We start from the raw sequence: 17,163 nt of genomic DNA on the forward strand, positions 1-17,163 counted from the left end.
GTCTTGGTTCTTTTCAAGTAAGTGATAAGCGGTAAATTCAGGACACATAGACTGATCTGTAGGTTTCCTTCTACTCTGTATTTTTTGCCTCAAATAATATCTTGCAGCATCTATGTATTACTATTTGGGTTTCAGCTCGTGAAAGCCCCACACAGGTTTTTGGTTTGCGGTGACCAAAAGAGTCTCTATCGCCAACCCGTCACCTTCTCCCTGGCTGGCAGTTCCAGCCTGTTGGCTAACTGCTCCTGGGCCAGAGGGGTGGCTCTAGTCTCCTGCTGGAGGTACATTCTTAGAGGAATTGTTCAGTAGCAAGTGAACATGTTCCATTTCTGTATTTCAGTGTTTTCTCATCACCCTTTTTCCCATCGTGGTGTTTGAAATTTCTTGCCTGCTTCTGACATGACACGTGTGTACAGCAGGCACAGTCCAGTGAATCAACACACGCGCAGCCCACGTCCTCTGCACCAGATCAAGGAACGGAACACGCCTCCCCCACCCACGTCTCCTTGGGCTCCTTCCTGTCACTGCCCCCCACAAGGGGAACCACAACCCCGATTTCTAACAGCTCCGATTACCTTTGCCTGTAGGTAAATAGAGTCACACAGTTTCTAGTGGGCATCTAGTACTTTCGCCCCCGGCTGGTCTGCTCTTTGCCAGCATTGTGCATTAGGTTCATTCTGTTCGTTCTTCTTCCTTACTGGGTGTGGCTCCAGAGGGTTCATTCTCATTTCTGCATAGGAGTCCATTGTCGGAGATAAGTACTGTGGTTTTATTAGATTTACTTTTCAAATGGGTGCTATGCGAATATAGTGCTTAACTCAGAAAGGCACAAAAGGGAGGGCGTACACTGAACAGGAAGTCCTCTTCACAGGCCATCTGCTTCAGTCCCCTCCTGCCCTTCCCCTCCCTTCCCCGCGACCCAGGTCTTCACAGTGGCGATCACCGTAAGCAGCTTCTCAGCTGGTTCCTCAAGTCACTCTGTCCACAGGGAAACATATATATTCACCCCTACCCCACTTTGGAAAGTACGTTGTACATACATGGTCCTCTCCCTTGCTTTTTCCCAAGTAACCTTATCTTAGAGGTCTATTGTTATGGCATCAGGGTCTACCTTATTCTTTCAAATGATTCATATCATTGCCTTTCATGGATGTGGAACCTTTTTATATTGTTTTAATTTTTTGGCTGCGCTGCAAGACATGTAGGATCTTAGTTTCCCGATCAGGGATCGAACCTGTGCCCACCCCAGTGGAAGCTCAGAGTTTTAACTGCTGGACCGCCAGGGAGATCCCTTTAATTTTTATTTTATGTTGGAGTAGAGTTGATTCAACAGTGTTGTGTTCATTTCAAGTGTACAGCAGTGATTCGTTTATGTATACCTTATATGTGTTTATATTTATTCTTTTTCAGATTCTCTTCCCAAACAGGTAAGTACAAAATATTGAGTATACTTTGTAAGGTGAGCACAGAGAAAAAGAGAGTGAGCTGGGCATTCAGGAAGAGAAAGATTTATTATAGGAAGAGAGAAAATGACTGGCTTTAGAGAGAAACCAGTGCTCTCCCTTTACAGCCAACACTTCTTACATCCTATTGTTGGGAAATTGTGCCCTGAAGTGGGGGGGTGTCTTAGTTTATCTTTACCTGCAACTGGAGTCTTGTGATCCTGTAGTCGGAGGGGTCTCATGGTCAGGTAGTCAGGTGGTCTTGAGAAACTGGCACCAGCAGGGAAAAACAGGATATCGCCTTAAGGAAAAAACAGGATGCTACCTGGGCAATGTGGCCACTGTGACTTCATCCCTTGTTTGTCAGGTCACCAGGATGGGACATTTGTAAGTAAGACGCTCTGAGCCCTTGTGGACCCTAACAAGTTCCCTGTGCTGTACAGCAGTTCCTTTTGATTGTCTACTTTGTATACTAGTGTGTGTATGGACCACTGATGTACCTTTTTGTCTTCTCTATGAATTTGTCTGTCCTGGACATTTCATATAATAAGATCATACAGGAGCTTCCCTGGTGGTTCAGAGGGTAAAGCGTCTGCCTGCAATGCAGGAGACCCGGGTTCGATTCCTGGGTCGGGAAGATCCCCTGGAGAAGGAAATAGCAACCCACTCCAGTACCCTTGCCTGGAAAATCCCACGGATGGAGAAGCCTGGTAGGCTACAGTCCATGGGGTCACAAAGAGTCGGACACGACTGAGCGACTTCACTCAAGATCATGCAATATGCCGCCTTTTGTGTCTGGCTCCTTTCACTTAGCATCGGGTTTTCAGGGTTCCTCCACATTGAAACTTGAATCAGTCTTTCATTGCTTTTTACAGCTGACTACTGTTCCATTGTCTCAGATGGGAAAGGATGTGCCTGCAGTGGGGGAGACCTGGGTTCTGTCCCTAGGTCTGGAAGATCCCCTGGAGAATGGAATGGCAACCCATTCTAGCATGGTTGGGAGAATTCCATGGACAGAGGAACCTGGTTGGCTACAGTCCATGGGGTCACAAAGAGTTGGACAGGCCTGAGCAACTAACACTTTCACCGTTCCATTGTAATATAAATATCATACAATATGTATCCATTCATATGGACATTTGGGTTGTTTCCATGTTTTTAATCAGAAATTTTCTATTTATCAAAAAGGAAGACAAGGGAGCCCATATGTGAAATAAGAAACAGTCATTAAAATATAAATGTATACATCCTACTGGATGAAGGGCCCCATGCTTTATAATGTGGGAGAGGCAGAGGTGTTGAGTCTTGTTTTTTTTTTTAGGCCATGCCACGTAGCAGTGGGATCTTAGTACCCTATCCAGGGATTCAACCTGGGCCCCCGCAGTAGAAGCTCGGAGTCCTAAGCGCTGTACCACTGGGAAAGTTCTAAGATGTTGAGATTTTATCAAAGGATTGAAATTGTGGAGTTAGAAAGCAGTGTTGGCTTGTACTCAGGCAGTTGGGTCTGAACTTCTCTGCCAGTCATTAGCTGTGTGTGATGTGCAAGCCATTGATTTTCCTGTCTTGGCCTTAGTTTCCCCATATGTAAAACCGGAGGGTAACTGAGCCTTCCTCCCAATGTGGTCGTGAGGATTGAGTGATGCCTGTCTGAGGAAGAACTTGCAAAGCATGGTAGACAGAATAATGGGCCCCTAAAGGTGTCACAGGCTTCCCTGGTGGCTCAGCAGTAAGGAATCCACTTATCAGTGCAGGAGACATTGGATTTGATCTCTGGGTTGGGAAGATCCCCTGGAGGAGGAAATGGCAACCCATCCATAGTCTTGCCTCAGAAATCCCACGGACAGAGGGGGCTGGTGGACTATAGTCCGAGGGGTCGCAAACAGCTGGACACAACTGAGCCACCACAACATACACACACACACAAAAGTTGTCCGCATCCCCAGAACCTGTACATGTGTCCTTTACATGCAGAAAAGGACTTTTGAGGATTTTTAAAAAATACTTATTTATTTTTATTTATTTATTTTGCCACACTGAGTCTTAGTTGTGGCACGCGGGATCTTTTGTTGTTGCGTGCAGACACTTAGCTGCAGATTGTGGGATCTAGTTCCCCGACCAGGGATCGAATTCAGACTGCTTCCATTGGGATGGCGGAGTCTTAGCCACTGCACCACCAGGGAAGTCCCTGTAAGGATCTCGAGGACAGGAGATAGGCCTGGATGATTTGGGGGGAAGCAGTGTCATCACAAAGGTCCTTTTCAGGGAAGGAGGGCGACTGGAGAACCAGTCAGAGGAGCTGTGGGGATGGAAGCAGAGGCTGGAGCGATGCCACTGCTGGCTCTGGAGCTGGAGGAAGGGGCCACTGCCAAGGAGGGCAGGGGGCTCTAGGAGCTGGAGACAAGATGAGGGAACGATTCTCCTCCAGAACGTCTAGAAGGAACGCAGCCCAGCTGACGCTCACTTTAGCCCAAACTCGTGACCTCTGGGAAGTTACATAGCTGCTTCCTGTCTCAATGGCTCACCTGTGAAATGGAGATAAAGATAGATCCTGGCTCCCAGAGGTGTCGCGGTCTTACAGGTATTACAAGGCTGCCACACTGTTTACACTTAGGTGCCGCCACAGTGGCTGTGCGTTGCGATGGTTAGCATTCTGTGTCCCTTCAACTCCTTTCAGAAGTGGGGAGCCCTCCTTCACTCATGAGGAAACCGTGGCTCAGAGAGATTTTATGTCACCCAGGGCTGCACAGCTTGGCAGTGGCAGGGCTGGATTTGAACTCAGGCTGGCCTCCTCACAAGCCCAGGCTCCTTGCTCCACTGTGGGGACCTTCTTGTCTGTAGCGGGGTGCCAGCAGAGTCTCCAGGCCACCTCCCGGCTGGGAGGTGACATTGCAGATCGGGTCATCGGATGTTCCTGGCTGTGTGGGCTGGCAGACTAGGAACCTTTGGGGGTCATAGTCACTTGTCATTCTGTGAGCCAGATAAAAGAGTCCTAGGGAATTTTCCAGGTGGTCCAGTGGTTAAGAATCCTTCTTGCAATGCAGGGGGCATGGATTTGACCCCTGGTCAGGGAAATAAGATCCCACATGCCTGGGATCAACTAAGCCCAGTCACCCAAATGAAAGATCCTGCAACAAAGATCCCAAGTATTGCAACTGAGATCCAAGGCAGCCAAATAAATAAATTTAGAAAAAGAGCCCCAGAGTGCTTCGGGCCCTGTAACTGCCTTCCGCCCTCATGTGGTCTTCTGTGCCTTTATTCAGGCAGAATGCGGAAGCTTTGGCAGAAGCCTTCCTACAGTCATCTGTTTACTTACTTTTGTCTGTGCTGGGTCTTCATTGCTTTTACATCGGCTTTCTCTGGTTGCCGGGAGTGGGGGCTACACTCCAGTTACAGTGCGTGGGCTTCTCTCGTTGCAGAGCACGGGACACGGGCTTCAGTAGCTATGGCATGTGCACTAAGTCGTTGCAGCTCCAGGGCTCTGGAGAACAAGCGCAGTACTTTTGGCTCATGGGCTGAGTTGCTCTGTAGCATGGGGAATCTTCCCAGACCAGGGATCAAACCCCTGTCCCCTGCACTGGCAGGTAGATTCTAATCCACCTTGTGATAAGGAAAGTCCAGCTCTTTTCTTCTTTCAACACAGTAATTGAGCAGCGACCTCCTGACTGGCAGTGACAGGGTGCCCTTCATGAGCTGTGCCCTGTGGCCGTGGTATTTACGTGCATAAATCCTACATAGGGTGATCATCCCCAATTACAGATGAGGAAACTGAGGCTCCAAAAGCTGAGCTGACGAGGTGCTAATGCCAGTGTGGAACAGAGCTGGGCTTAAGCTCAGGAACCAGTAGTGAACAAAACCAAACCAAGCCCCGACCCTCAGGGAGCATCCACAGAGTCCTGTGTGATTGCAGGCAGGGGTGACAGATAGGCAGTTTGTCATAGCGCCATCAAGGAGAGCTTGTGGGGCCAGGTTAGAAGTCCGTCCAGCAGAGTCTGGTGGAGCCAGGAACACGGGGTCTAACATATTGTGTGTAGGTTAGCGGCCTGTTCCACCTTATTGCTGAGAAGTTTCACTGGAAGCGGAGATCTCAACGTGTTCCTGCATTCTCTTGTTGACGGGCCTCTGGACTGTGGCCACTTTTTGGTGGCTATTTTTGTCCGCACCTCGCGGCTTTCAGGATCTTAGTTCTCCAGGCAGGGATTGTACCCAGATCCCAGCAGTCAAAAGGTGAAAAGGCCTCACCATTAGACCGCCAGGGAACTCCCCACCACTTTTTGACTATTATGAACATAGCTGCTATGAACCTTCTTGTACAATCCTCTGTATAGAGCTCTCTTTGGGGTAACTATCTAAAAGAGTCAAATTGTAGGGTCTTCAGTTGGATCTAGGACTTGCCTGTTGGCTCAGTGGTAAAGAATCTGCCTGCAGTGCAGGAGACACAGGATAGGCAGGTTCAATCCCTGGGTTGGGAAGATGCAGATGCCCTGGAGGAGGGCATGGCAACCTACTCCAGTATTATTGCCTTGAGAGCCCCATGGACAGAGGAGCCTGGCAGGCTACAGTCCATAGGGTCACAAAGAGTCGGACACCACTGAAGTGATTAGGCATGCAGGCAGATTTGTTTTACCTATTACAAATGGACTGGTTTCCAAAGGGCTTGTTCCACTTTACGTTTCCTTCAGCAGCATGTGCGCTTCACACCTTTACTGATGCTTGACATCGCCAGTCTTCATTTATTCATTTTGCGGGGCCAGGTCTTAGTTGCAGCTGCACATGGCAGCAGGGTCTAGTTCAGTGTCCAGGGATCGGACCCGGGCCCCCTACACTGGAAGTGCGGAGTCCTAGCCACTGGACAGCCAGGGAAGTCCCACTAGTCTTTGAACTGACGTGCACTGAATTTTAAATGGTGCTTTTTCCACCTTACAAAGGACATTCTAACCAATGAGGTTTTCCGTGAACACACATTCTTATTCTAAAGGTCCTAGGGAATTCCCTGGCGGTGCAGTGGTTAGGACGCCACTCTCTCATTGCCAGGAGCCCAGATTCAATCAGTCCCTGGTTGGGGAACTAAAATCCCACAAGCTGTGCAGTGTGACCAAAAAGATTGATAATAATCATAAAATAAAGGTCCTATCAGTTGTAAAATGTAAACTGCGGCACGTTATAGTTTGAAAAGTTCATGTAAGCAGACAATTCAAATCAGACAGCCAAAACTGAAAAATGATTAGAGGTGCTTTGTGGGTAGGCTAGGACAGAGGATTTTAGGAGAAAACACGGAAGCAGAGCAATTATCTAATTGGCTTGAGCGTGAACAAATTCTTCTTTTATAGGGGCCACACTTCTCCGAGGTGAAACTACCCAACATGTTATAACCCACCTATTAGCTTACTTTACAATACTGAGAACACTTAATTCCATAAAAACAGACAATGGCCCTGCCTATATTTCTAAACAATTCAAACAATTTTTACATTCATTCTCTATTAAACAGATTACAAATGTTCCTTATAATCCATAAACACAAGACATAATTAAACAAACACATTGCACACTGTAACTACAAATGGAAAATTAAATAAAGAAAAATACACAGGAACACTTTTGTCTTCTTACCAGAGCAGACATTACTAGATTCTAATGCAATATATTTTTTAAGCCTATAACTACTGTTGCTGCTGCTGCTGCTGCGGCTAAGTCGCTTCAGTGGTGTCGGACTCTGTGCCACCCCATAGATGGCAGCCCACCAGGCTCCCCTGTCCCTGGGATTCTCCAGGCAAGAACACTGGAGTAGGTTGCCATTTCCTTCTCCAATGCATGAAAGTGAAAAGTGAAAGTGAAGTCGCTCAGTCATGTCCGACTCTTAGTGACCCCATGGACTGCCGCCTACCAGGCTCCTCCGTCCATGGGATTTTCCAGGCAAGAGTACTGGAGTGGGGTGCCATTGCCTTCTCCGATATTACGGTTAATATAGCTTTATTTCTATTTCCAGTCTGTAAGATTCTTAAAATAACATCAACTTCAATGCCTGTTTCACAACACAAAACAAAAACAATGTAAAAATGACACCATTTGCCAAATAAGTTATTTGTTCCTAAGAATATCAAAAGTGCAAAATATTCACCTGCTTTTCAGGTCTGTCTTGAAAATATAATCATCTTCCTTGACACACTGAACAGAGAGATTCAACAGCTGCCAGGCTGCATTTCTTTTCCAAGGACAAGGTCAAATATATTTGGATATGAGCAACATTTCATTTATCAAGTTGTTCTGCATCAACTTTCAATAATTTCACTTAGGAAAAAATATTTGAATGTTTGCTCCTAATCCTTTGCCCCAAATAACACAAACCACTTAAAACACAGTCAGATCCCATTTCTTTTTATATCAGGAAAAATGTATATATTGAATGAAGAGAAAATCAACCCATTTATTCAAAACCACAGCCAAATACCAGTCCCAAACAGATTTCTAGATGATTTTTTTTTCTTTTGGACTGAAATATTTCCTAAGAATGTTTTCATCATTATTGCTTTCCTTTCTTTCTATAACTATTATTAATATAGCTTTATTTATTTTAAATTTTTTAAACTTACTGCAAGGAGATATTTTGACAAAAGCAGAAAAACATTTTGAAACATTAAAGGACACCTCCCTTCCTTTGCCCATTTGATATCAAGATGGACTAACTAATCTATGGAAATCTAAGAAACTAATCTTGCAGGGAAAGGGATATGCTTCTATTTCTCCAGATGGATCCAACGAACTCACATGGCTTCCTCTTCAGAAGATTCAACCTAAGGGGGCCCCCCAGCATTCAGACTAGAAGCGAAACAACAAAAACCTCAGGAGGAAGGAATTCTAATACAAGCCATGGCGATTTTAAAAATTTCCAAAAAACACTGCACTCAACGTCATCAACCTTATGATCTCCCTACTTGGGGACAGATAAAAACCCTTACTAATCAAACTGAAAATCTGATTTCTCAGCAGGGAATGCCTCGGAATCCTGAAAATATTTTTCTTCGCTATGCTTGCTTTGCTTGCTTTTGCTTCCCCCGCTCAGGCTGACTTGATTGATCACACTTATTGGGCTTATATACCTAACCCCCCTTTTCTATTGTAGGTTATAGAATGGACAGATATAGGACCAATCGTATCTACTAATAACACATATGCCCCCTTCTTGGAACTTGGAGGGGCCCTCTCATCCTGAAAAAACTAATTAATATCTCTCTAGGTTATGAAGTCCTTCCTTTGTATATGGGCCCAATAAAATTATGCATAAATGTTAGCCGACAAACTTGGGCTCTCGCCCTGCCTCTAAAAGAGGACTTTCGGACACTGCTTGGATTATTTACTGCCCTTTCTTTGTCTGTGAACCATGTTTATACTACTGAAACTTTAGGGAAAGAGTTAAGGAAAGAACAAAGAACACTATGCAAAGGGTTTACTAATAAGAACTTTAAATATATTCCTGTTCATTGGGACAAATGTCAGGCCACTCAGGAAAATTAATGTTTATGGCTAATCATACAATTGTCGATTGGAGACCCCATGGTATGTGGTTATCTAACTGCTCAGATGATAGTAATAGAACTGTGTATGATTATGTTACTCAAACGGCATGGAAAGTTACTAATACTACAATGGAGCATTACCATGACAGAGGACTTCTTGGATGGTTTGATAGTGGAAAGGTCCCCCCTCATCCTCAAATCGTTCTTGATAAACAGATTGGGCCTAAGCAGTGGGACATCTGGAAACTTGCTGCAAACACCGAGGAACTTGGGACTTGGACTGGACATTTCACAGGGACTAGTCATAGCTGTAGCCATTGTTTCTTTCAGTATAATCAATCATATTTTATACAAGCCTATGTTCCACTTCCTTTTGTTGTAGCTATAGGAAATTTACAATTCAATAAGACTTTATGTTCTGTAACTTGCATAAATTGTAAATTATATACTTGTCTTAACTTCTCTATTTCCTTGAGAAATGGCTCCCTTTTGATTCTTCAATCTCGACATAATCTGTGGTTACCAATAGATTTATTGGTATTCCAGTGGCCCTGAGAAGAGGGTCCCATGGCTGGACTTGCTTCCTGGTTAATTAATAAATTGCTCCGATGATCTAAACGATTCATTGGATGGCTGATTTTTGGCATTTTGGGATTAATAGCTATTTGTACCACTGCTGCTGTCACTGGTGTTGTTTTACAAACCTCAATTCAAACACATAATTTTATTCAAAATTGGACAAGAGATGCTCATACTATGCAGGCCACTCAGGCTCAGATAGATGAGGATATTCAAGATGAAATACAGGAACTAAAAACAGCCATCAGATGGGTTGGAGATCAATTAATAGATGTACAAAAACAGGTGATGTTAAAATGTGATTGGAATTCTACTCAATTTTGTGTTACTCCTGTTCATTTCAATAATAATGCCTACAACTAGGAACAAATCAAATTTCACTTACAAAACATACATGATAATGTCTCTCTGCAAGTACAATAATTACAAAAAATATATTTGAAACCTTTTGTAATAATCTGCCCTCTTCCACCAATTTGGAAACTTTAGCTGAACAACTGGCTGATCAATTATCTGGGCTAGACCCATGCAGATGGCTTCAAAGCATTACTCACAGCATTGGGTCTAAAACTGTAATTTTGGTGATTCTCATAACAATTACATTTGTCATCTACCGCTGCCAAGATTCATGCCAAGATTGTTAAAACTAAACAAACTCTAATGGTCAGAACTCTTTTTACAAATATTATAAATAAATAAGGGGGAAATGTCAGGGAGTGTTTAACAGGTGGATTCCTACCTGCTGTTTCTCCAAGTCGTTTGTTCCTTTTTAAGCGGAACAGCTGCTCCCAGGAACTGAGGTCATCATGTGAGACAGGCTTGAATCTCCTTTAGTAAACATTCTCTTTACAACAAAACCGCTTAGTCTCCATCTCCTTTCTTGAGATATGGATTGTCTCCTGACCTTGTGACCATTATTAATCCCTTGTTCCCTTGGTGACAGTTGCTGTACATTTGGTTTTCTGATCTTTATCATTGTCGAAAGAAACTTCCTGTACCACAGCCTTTATATACTCACAGAGAAATGATTAAATCGCCTTTGCTCCATCAGAACTTGGGTCCCCATGTCTTTCTTTCTTTCTCTCTCTCTCTCTCACACTCTCCTCGGCTGATCCCTTGGAGCGCAGAGACCTTAAGGCTCACTCTCCTGCCAGGGCTTCTAAGACTCTCTCCACTCTTCCTTCATCCCCTCTCCAGAGGGCGCCCGGTGCCTTCGTGAGAGACGCAAGTCCTGTGTCAAGGATTTTATTGGTTTTCTTTGTAAACCAGGGAGTATCAGCCTCCTTCTCTATTTAACTTTTTTATCATTGTCTCCGGACTGCCAGGTCCCAGTCCATTAAAGGCCCCGACACTAATACAACTTTGTTGTTTTAAACCACTGAGTTTAGGGATTTGTTTGTTACTGTAGCATAATCCAGACTATCCTGATAGATGCCAAAGTCTAGCATCTGCCAAACATGGAAACTGAGTAAGTAGTAGCTACTAGGATGGTAAGTATTGGCCAGACACATTGTGCGCAGAACCCACAGTGTCTTAAAGGTGCTAGTGCAGTGTGCTCAGCCACTCAGTGGGGTCTGACTCTTTCTGACTCCATAGACTGTAGGCTGTCAGACTACTCTGTCCGTGGGACTCTCCAGGCAAAAATAATGGAGTGGGTTGCCAGGCCCTTCTCCAGAGGACTTACAGAACCAGGCATTGAACCCACGTCTCCCACATTCGCAGGCAGATTCTTTCCCATCTGAGCCACCAGGGAAGCCCCTGAAAGGAGCTAGGCACTGAAATAAGTCCTTTCTGCGTTTTCTTTCATTTGACTCTTAAGACAGCCCTTTGAAGTTATAGCTATTAAATCCACATTTTACGAACATGAACTCGGGGGCAAAAACAGGTTAACTAGGAGAGGTGATCATGGACTCTGGAGTCTGACCCTCCCAGCTCTTTGACCGAAGGCAAGTGACACCACAATCCGTGCCTCAGTGTGTTCCTCTGTGAAATGGGGGCAATATTTTCAGCGTCACTGAGCTGTGATTATGAAATGAGGTACCGCATGGAAAACACTTAGCATAGGGACCAGGCAGAAAGTAATCCTTTAAAAAAGCTAGCATCTTCCCTTTCTTTCTTCCAAAGAGAGGGTTCCCAAGGGTTCAGACCCCTGCTTTTTGCATCTCATCTCCCCAAAACATAGCACATCACAGACTCAGGATTGATATGTTACCTTGTTTAATTTACAGACACATGGGAACCATAGGAATTTCTAGAACCGTAGCTGAGAAGGAATGGAGGCCAAACACTACATGGGCCTCAGTTCTTCACTCAGCCTTGCCAGAAGCCTGGGGGCTTCAAAGACAGCTGGTCTTCTTGATGGTGAACAAACGAGCACCTGAGGGCACCAGAGTCCCAGGCTTGGTGTGGCAGGCGGTCTTCATACCACAGCCCCGGGCAGCAAATTTGATACCTACTGGAGGGGATTTTAGACTACAGTCAGGATCCCCAGCCTCCCTCCTCCTAGACCAGGGTTATATGCCCCAGCCACCTTCTCCCCCAGATCTTTGGAGCCACTGTCTCCCTTAGAATCTGGAAGCATGAGGCTCCAGTTCTGGGCCTGTCTGGAACCCCTGTGCCCTCCTTCCGAATTCCAGGTGCCCCTTACCAGGCCGCATGAGGCCAGACACAGCGACACAGTGGGTTTCCTCGCCAACACAGAGTGCTTTCGCAGTCGCAGTGCATGTTTCCGTAAAGGCAGTGATGCAGGAAGGACACCGAAGGCCATTCTCTGTATGGTTTCTCACGAACACTGAAGAGGAGGGTGGAGGGTAAGCTAATCGGAGACGTGAGTCCCTTTCCCAACCTCCCAACCACTCAGGGGACAGCAGTTGGTAACGGACACTGCATTTTCAGAAAACAATCTTTATTTGGCTGTGTTGGATCTTAATTGCGGCCTGTGGAATCGAGTTCCCTGACCAGGGATCCAACCCCTGCATAGGGAGCGTGGAGGCTTCGTCAGTGGACCACCAGGGAAGTCCCTGGACGCTGCAGTTTACAGGAGAAGAAACCGAGGCTCAGCGCAAGGAAGACGCTTGCCCCGGTGACAGTGCAGGTCAGTGACAGGTGCCCACAGCTGGCTCTGGCGGGGGAGGGGCTGGCAGGGAGGGACTCCAGCCATGGGGCTCAGCTGGGGCTTACCGGGTAGGGGGTCCTGGTTGCAGCCATCCTTCTGGCAGCAGTGCCTCTTGGAGCCCATGTAGTTCTCATGGTTCACAGTGAAGCCGAAGAGTCCTGACTCACACTCGCTGGATTTCGAACAGCCCTTGTAGCTGGTCACTGCCAAGGAGGCCTCTGCAGGTTGGCCGTGGGCAGGAGGCTCAGTGGCCCCTGGTCTGGACCCTTGCCCTTGGATGTCTCCCCCACCTTAGAGTTGCCCCAGCCCACTGCTGTCTAGAGAGGTTTCTTCCAGCTCCCCAAATTCAGATCTCTTTTCTGCCTGGGGCATTGTCTGAATGGTTCATTAGGTATGCAACCCATCCTCCCCCAGCCCCCAGACTCTCCAGGGTGGCCCTTTCAGCCCCAGGGCCACCCCACTGCCATCCTGCAGGGGTCGCATCTGCAGTGGTCTTTTCCAGACCACCTGTGACTACCCCCATGCCTGTGTGAATGGTCTCTTCCAGTCTTCAGCCTTCCCCTGACCCCTGGAATTCCTTCCACCAGATGCTGGGATGGGGCTGCCATCCCCACCTGCTGTAACACCCATTTCCTTCTCCATCTAAGGCAGACGCTTCCAGATTTCCCAGGGTCACTCCCCAGACTTCCTAGCTATGATCTCTTGCTGCTCTCCTTGGCTACTCTCAGTCTTCTTAAAGTGGTCTCTTCCAGTCTCCCTGGCCTTCCCCTTCCTGACCATAGACGGGGTGGGCTCCTCCAAGCCTAGGGTTTCTGCTCTTTACCCGCCGTGCTTGGGTGTGTGGGTGCTCAGTTGTGCCAGATTCTTTGCGACTTCATGGACTGCGCCCAGGGACCATCTGTCCTTGTACATCTCTCTCTCTATGACAATACTGGGACTTCCCAGGTGGTGCAGTGGTAAAGAACCCCCCTGCCAATGTAGGAGATGCGAGAGACACGGGTTCCATCCCTGGGTGGGGAAGATCCCCTGGAGGAGGAAATGGCAAGCCTCTCCAGTATTCTTGCCTGGAAAATCCCAAGGACAGAGGAGCCTGGCGGGTTACACTCCATGGGGTTGCAAAGACTCAGACACAACTGAGCTGGCACCCAACTCAACCAGCCCCAGTAGCACCCGCTTTCTCTTGTCAGGAACAGTTTCTTCCAGCCCCCATCTCTGGGAGACCCCTCGCAGCCCCAGAGAATCAACCTGATCACATTCTTTGCAACTCACCCAAGTCTCTTTTACACCCATCCCTTCACCTTTTACATATTAGATTTCCCCCTTCTCTGGATTTCACTCTTCCCCCATGTCCTTTGCTTTCCTAATTCCTTCTTTGTTAAGAAAGTCTGTATCTGCACTTCCCCATCCTCTCTTTGGAGTCTCATCTTCAGAAATCCTTGGCAACAGTGGTTTCTGTCATTCCACCAGATTCTCTGTCCACCACCCACCCTGAGATCGCCTTTCCCTCTTTCCTGATAATCATCACTCAAAGGTCCCTCCCAGCCCATGGCGGTATTTGCCACCGTGAAGGCAGCCCCCAAGCCCCCAGCATGTGATACCAGCCCCTGCCCTCTTACTTCTGTTGGTCTCAGTCACGACAACTATGCAGGAGTCCTCATCCAGGGCGCAAGTCTGCAGTTTTCCTCTGCAATTGGGACCATCACCGACACACACCTCACAGCTCAGTGGGTACCCTGCAATTACAGAGCGGGGCTCTAGTGAAAGGTGCCGTAGTCTGTGGGCCATGACTCCCGAACCCAGACGGGGATGGGGTGGAGGGGTCTGAAGGAAGAAGGACCTGTGTCTCCCTGGTTTTCATGGTCGGACACTGGCCACTGAACTGGGATGTGTCTGAAGCTCTGCAGGGATGCCATGGTGCTGGGACCAAAGCTGCTCTCTGGCGCAGGGCAGAAAGCAACTCCCCTCATGGAGCAAGTTTATCTAATTACAAGGCTGGGGACTTTGGATGCTAGATCCTCTGATACAGCTTGGGGACCTTGAGTGGTTCTTCTGAAGCTTTCCATGGATCTTAAAAAGTTTTTTAATAGTTATAATTTTCTTTTTTCTATTTTTGGCTCTGCTGGGTGCCTGCTTCCTGTTGGTTTTTCTCTAGCTGTAGTGAGTAGACGCTACTCCCTCGTTGCAGTTTGGGGTTTCTCATTTGTGCTGGTTTCTCTGGTTGCAGAGCACAGGCTCTAGAGCATGAGCTCAGTAGTTGTGCTGAAGGGTCTTAATTGCCCCAGTGCACGTGGAAGCTTCCTGGACCAGGGATCGCACCTATGTCCCCCACGTTGGCAGGGAGATTGTGCCCTGAACCAGTCGGCAAGTCCTTCATGGACTTTTGTGAGCCTTCAGGTGCAGCTGGTTCTCGGAAGTGGGATCACCTTCCTTGTGGGGACCAGGCTGTCTACGTCTGGTAGGCAGTGGGCGCTCAGGCAGGGGCACCTGAGAGGAGATCTGCATCCCAGGTCAAGAAGAAAGATCCAGGATTACGGGGATAAGGGCCTGGACTCCTTGGTCCTGAGACAGGAGGCAACTGGGGGCCCAGACACAAGGCATCTGGGTCCTGGGGAAAGTGGAGCTGCCTGAACTCCTACAGCTAAGGGAGGAGGATACCAGGGACCTGAACTGCTTAGAGTCCTGGGAGAAAGGAAATCTCTCAACCTCGCCTCATTTTTTTTTCATACTAGTGAAAAATACTAATCATATTCTCATCTGATTTTCTAGAATTCAGGTGTCTTATTTTGAGACACTGCCTGGGATACAGGGAGCAGAGCCCATCCAAACGCCTCCTTTCTCCAAGATTTAAACCCATACGTTTTTTATATCTTCCTCCCTTGGGGACCCAGGCTTTCTCTCCTTTACCCTTTGCCTTCTCCATGAATTTCAATTCCCAGCACACCTCCTCTTTCGCTTCTCCCTTGAGGACCTGGCAGAATGTTCTCTCATACTCCTTGTTTTGAGGGTCCCAGGATTCCAGAGCCCTAGTCACTTACCCAGACCCAGGAGGGTGCAGAGCAGCGTGGTGGCCAGCAACAAAGTCTCGGGTTTCATGGAAGGCTTCATGATGGCTAGATGAGTGACCCTGCAGGCCTGGGTCCCCAGGTGTTCTTATAGGAAGCTGAGAAGGGGCGGGTCTGGAGCTCCCTTACCCCTAGGCTAAGAAAGGATGATGTAAGACCTGGGGTAGGTCTCTGCAGCTCTGAGTGGGGGAGACGGAACCAGAATCCAAAAGGAGTAGTGGCATCTTGTGCCCAGCCCCTCCTCCATGCAGCCCCAGGCATCTGGGCTTCCTAAACTCTCTTCCATCAGGTCCCACTGCCCTGGGCCTCATCCCCTTTTTTTCTAAGGTGAAGCCCAAGATCAGAATCAGGTCATTTTGTTTTCTGTAGAGTAGAGCAGCTGTTAGGACGCAGATACGCTCCCCCTTCTCTCCTTCCCCAAGGAGGTGCCCAGTGTGGGTGAGGCTACCTGTGAGTACCCAGCAAATCCAGGCTTGTTTTGCCGGGCATGCTTGGCTCATACTCCTTTTTCTGTGTTTGGTCTGTCTCCATCTCCGACCCCACCCCACGATTCACTTGGGTCTCTCGGAGACTGAACAGAGGGGTGCTTGTTCAGGGCATGGGGATGGTAGGGGACAGATGCCCAGAGTTCACATTGGAAAAGGAAGGCTGGGTGTGTATCTGGTTCGGGCACATACTTTGTGTGTTTTATTGAGGTCCTTTACATACTCTCTTGGAGAAGGCAATGGCAAGCCACTCCAGTACTCTTGCCTAGAAAATCCCATGGATGGAGGAGCCTGGTGGGCTACAGTCCATGGGGTCGCCACGAGTCGGTCGCGACTGAGCGACTTCACTTTCACGCAATGGAGAAGGAAATGGCAACCCACTCCAGGGTTCTTGCCTGGAGAATCCCAGGGACGGCAGAGCCTGGTGGGCTGCCGTCTATGGGGTCGCACAGAGTCGGACACGACTGAAGCGACTTAGCAACACATACTCTCTCTGCCTCAGGCCTGATCTTCAGGGATCAGAGATTTTGTCGTGTGTGTGTGTTAGTGTGAATATCTGTGTGTGTCTGTGTGTTGGGCGTGGGGAGGGTAGCCAGCCAGCCAGTCATGGAGGGGATCCTGTTGCGGTAGGCTCCCGGCTTCCTGAAAAAATCCACTCAAGATTACTGGTCTCTTGCTTTCCAGGCTTCAGTTGAGGCACTGAGGATGGTGAATTTCTGCTGGGGACCAATCCTGCAGGCCAAGCCAGTTGTTAGGAGAGCCTGGTGTGAAAGTGACCGGGAGGAGGGGCGAGAGAGTGGTTGCCTAGAGCGAGGCGGGAAAAGCTCGTTGCTAGGGAACTCGGCGCCTCTGGCCACTCTCCGGAGAGACGCACTAGGCATGCGCAGTCGGGACGTAACTGTCGGCGCGCCGAGGTTTGAAAGGCCCGAACCTCGTGCGCTTGCGCAGTAAAGGCTGCCCGGGGCG

General features: G+C 47.8%; 1 protein-coding gene across 1 annotated transcript; it reads right to left on the bottom strand.

Moving 5' to 3' along the window:
* Nucleotides 1–11,871: 11,871 nt before the first annotated feature.
* LOC102275986 (phospholipase A2 inhibitor and Ly6/PLAUR domain-containing protein) lies at nucleotides 11,872–15,755 on the bottom strand. The gene is made up of 4 exons (XM_070386728.1): nucleotides 15,686–15,755; nucleotides 14,267–14,383; nucleotides 12,716–12,868; nucleotides 11,872–11,987 (listed from the first exon to the last, which is right to left on the bottom strand). Exons 1-4 carry the CDS (start codon nucleotides 15,753–15,755, stop codon nucleotides 11,872–11,874), a joined length of 456 nt encoding a protein of 151 aa, XP_070242829.1.
* Between the last annotated feature and the right edge of the window lie 1,408 nt (nucleotides 15,756–17,163).

This window comes from Bos mutus, chromosome 18 (assembly GCF_027580195.1).
Source record: "Bos mutus isolate GX-2022 chromosome 18, NWIPB_WYAK_1.1, whole genome shotgun sequence".
Lineage (NCBI taxonomy): Eukaryota > Metazoa > Chordata > Mammalia > Artiodactyla > Bovidae > Bos > Bos mutus.

Excerpts from the sequence above, each read along its gene's own strand:
- LOC102275986 (XM_070386728.1), bottom strand. The coding sequence starts at position 15,755 with ATGAAGCCTTCCATGAAACCCGAGACTTTGTTGCTGGCCACCACGCTG. Across the intron at positions 12,869-14,266 it reads CGTGACTGAGACCAACAGAA|AGGCCTCCTTGGCAGTGACC; the intron begins GTAAGAGGGCAG and ends GCCAACCTGCAG. Across the intron at positions 11,988-12,715 it reads CAACCAGGACCCCCTACCCG|GTATCAAATTTGCTGCCCGG; the intron begins GTAAGCCCCAGC and ends CCCCTCCAGTAG.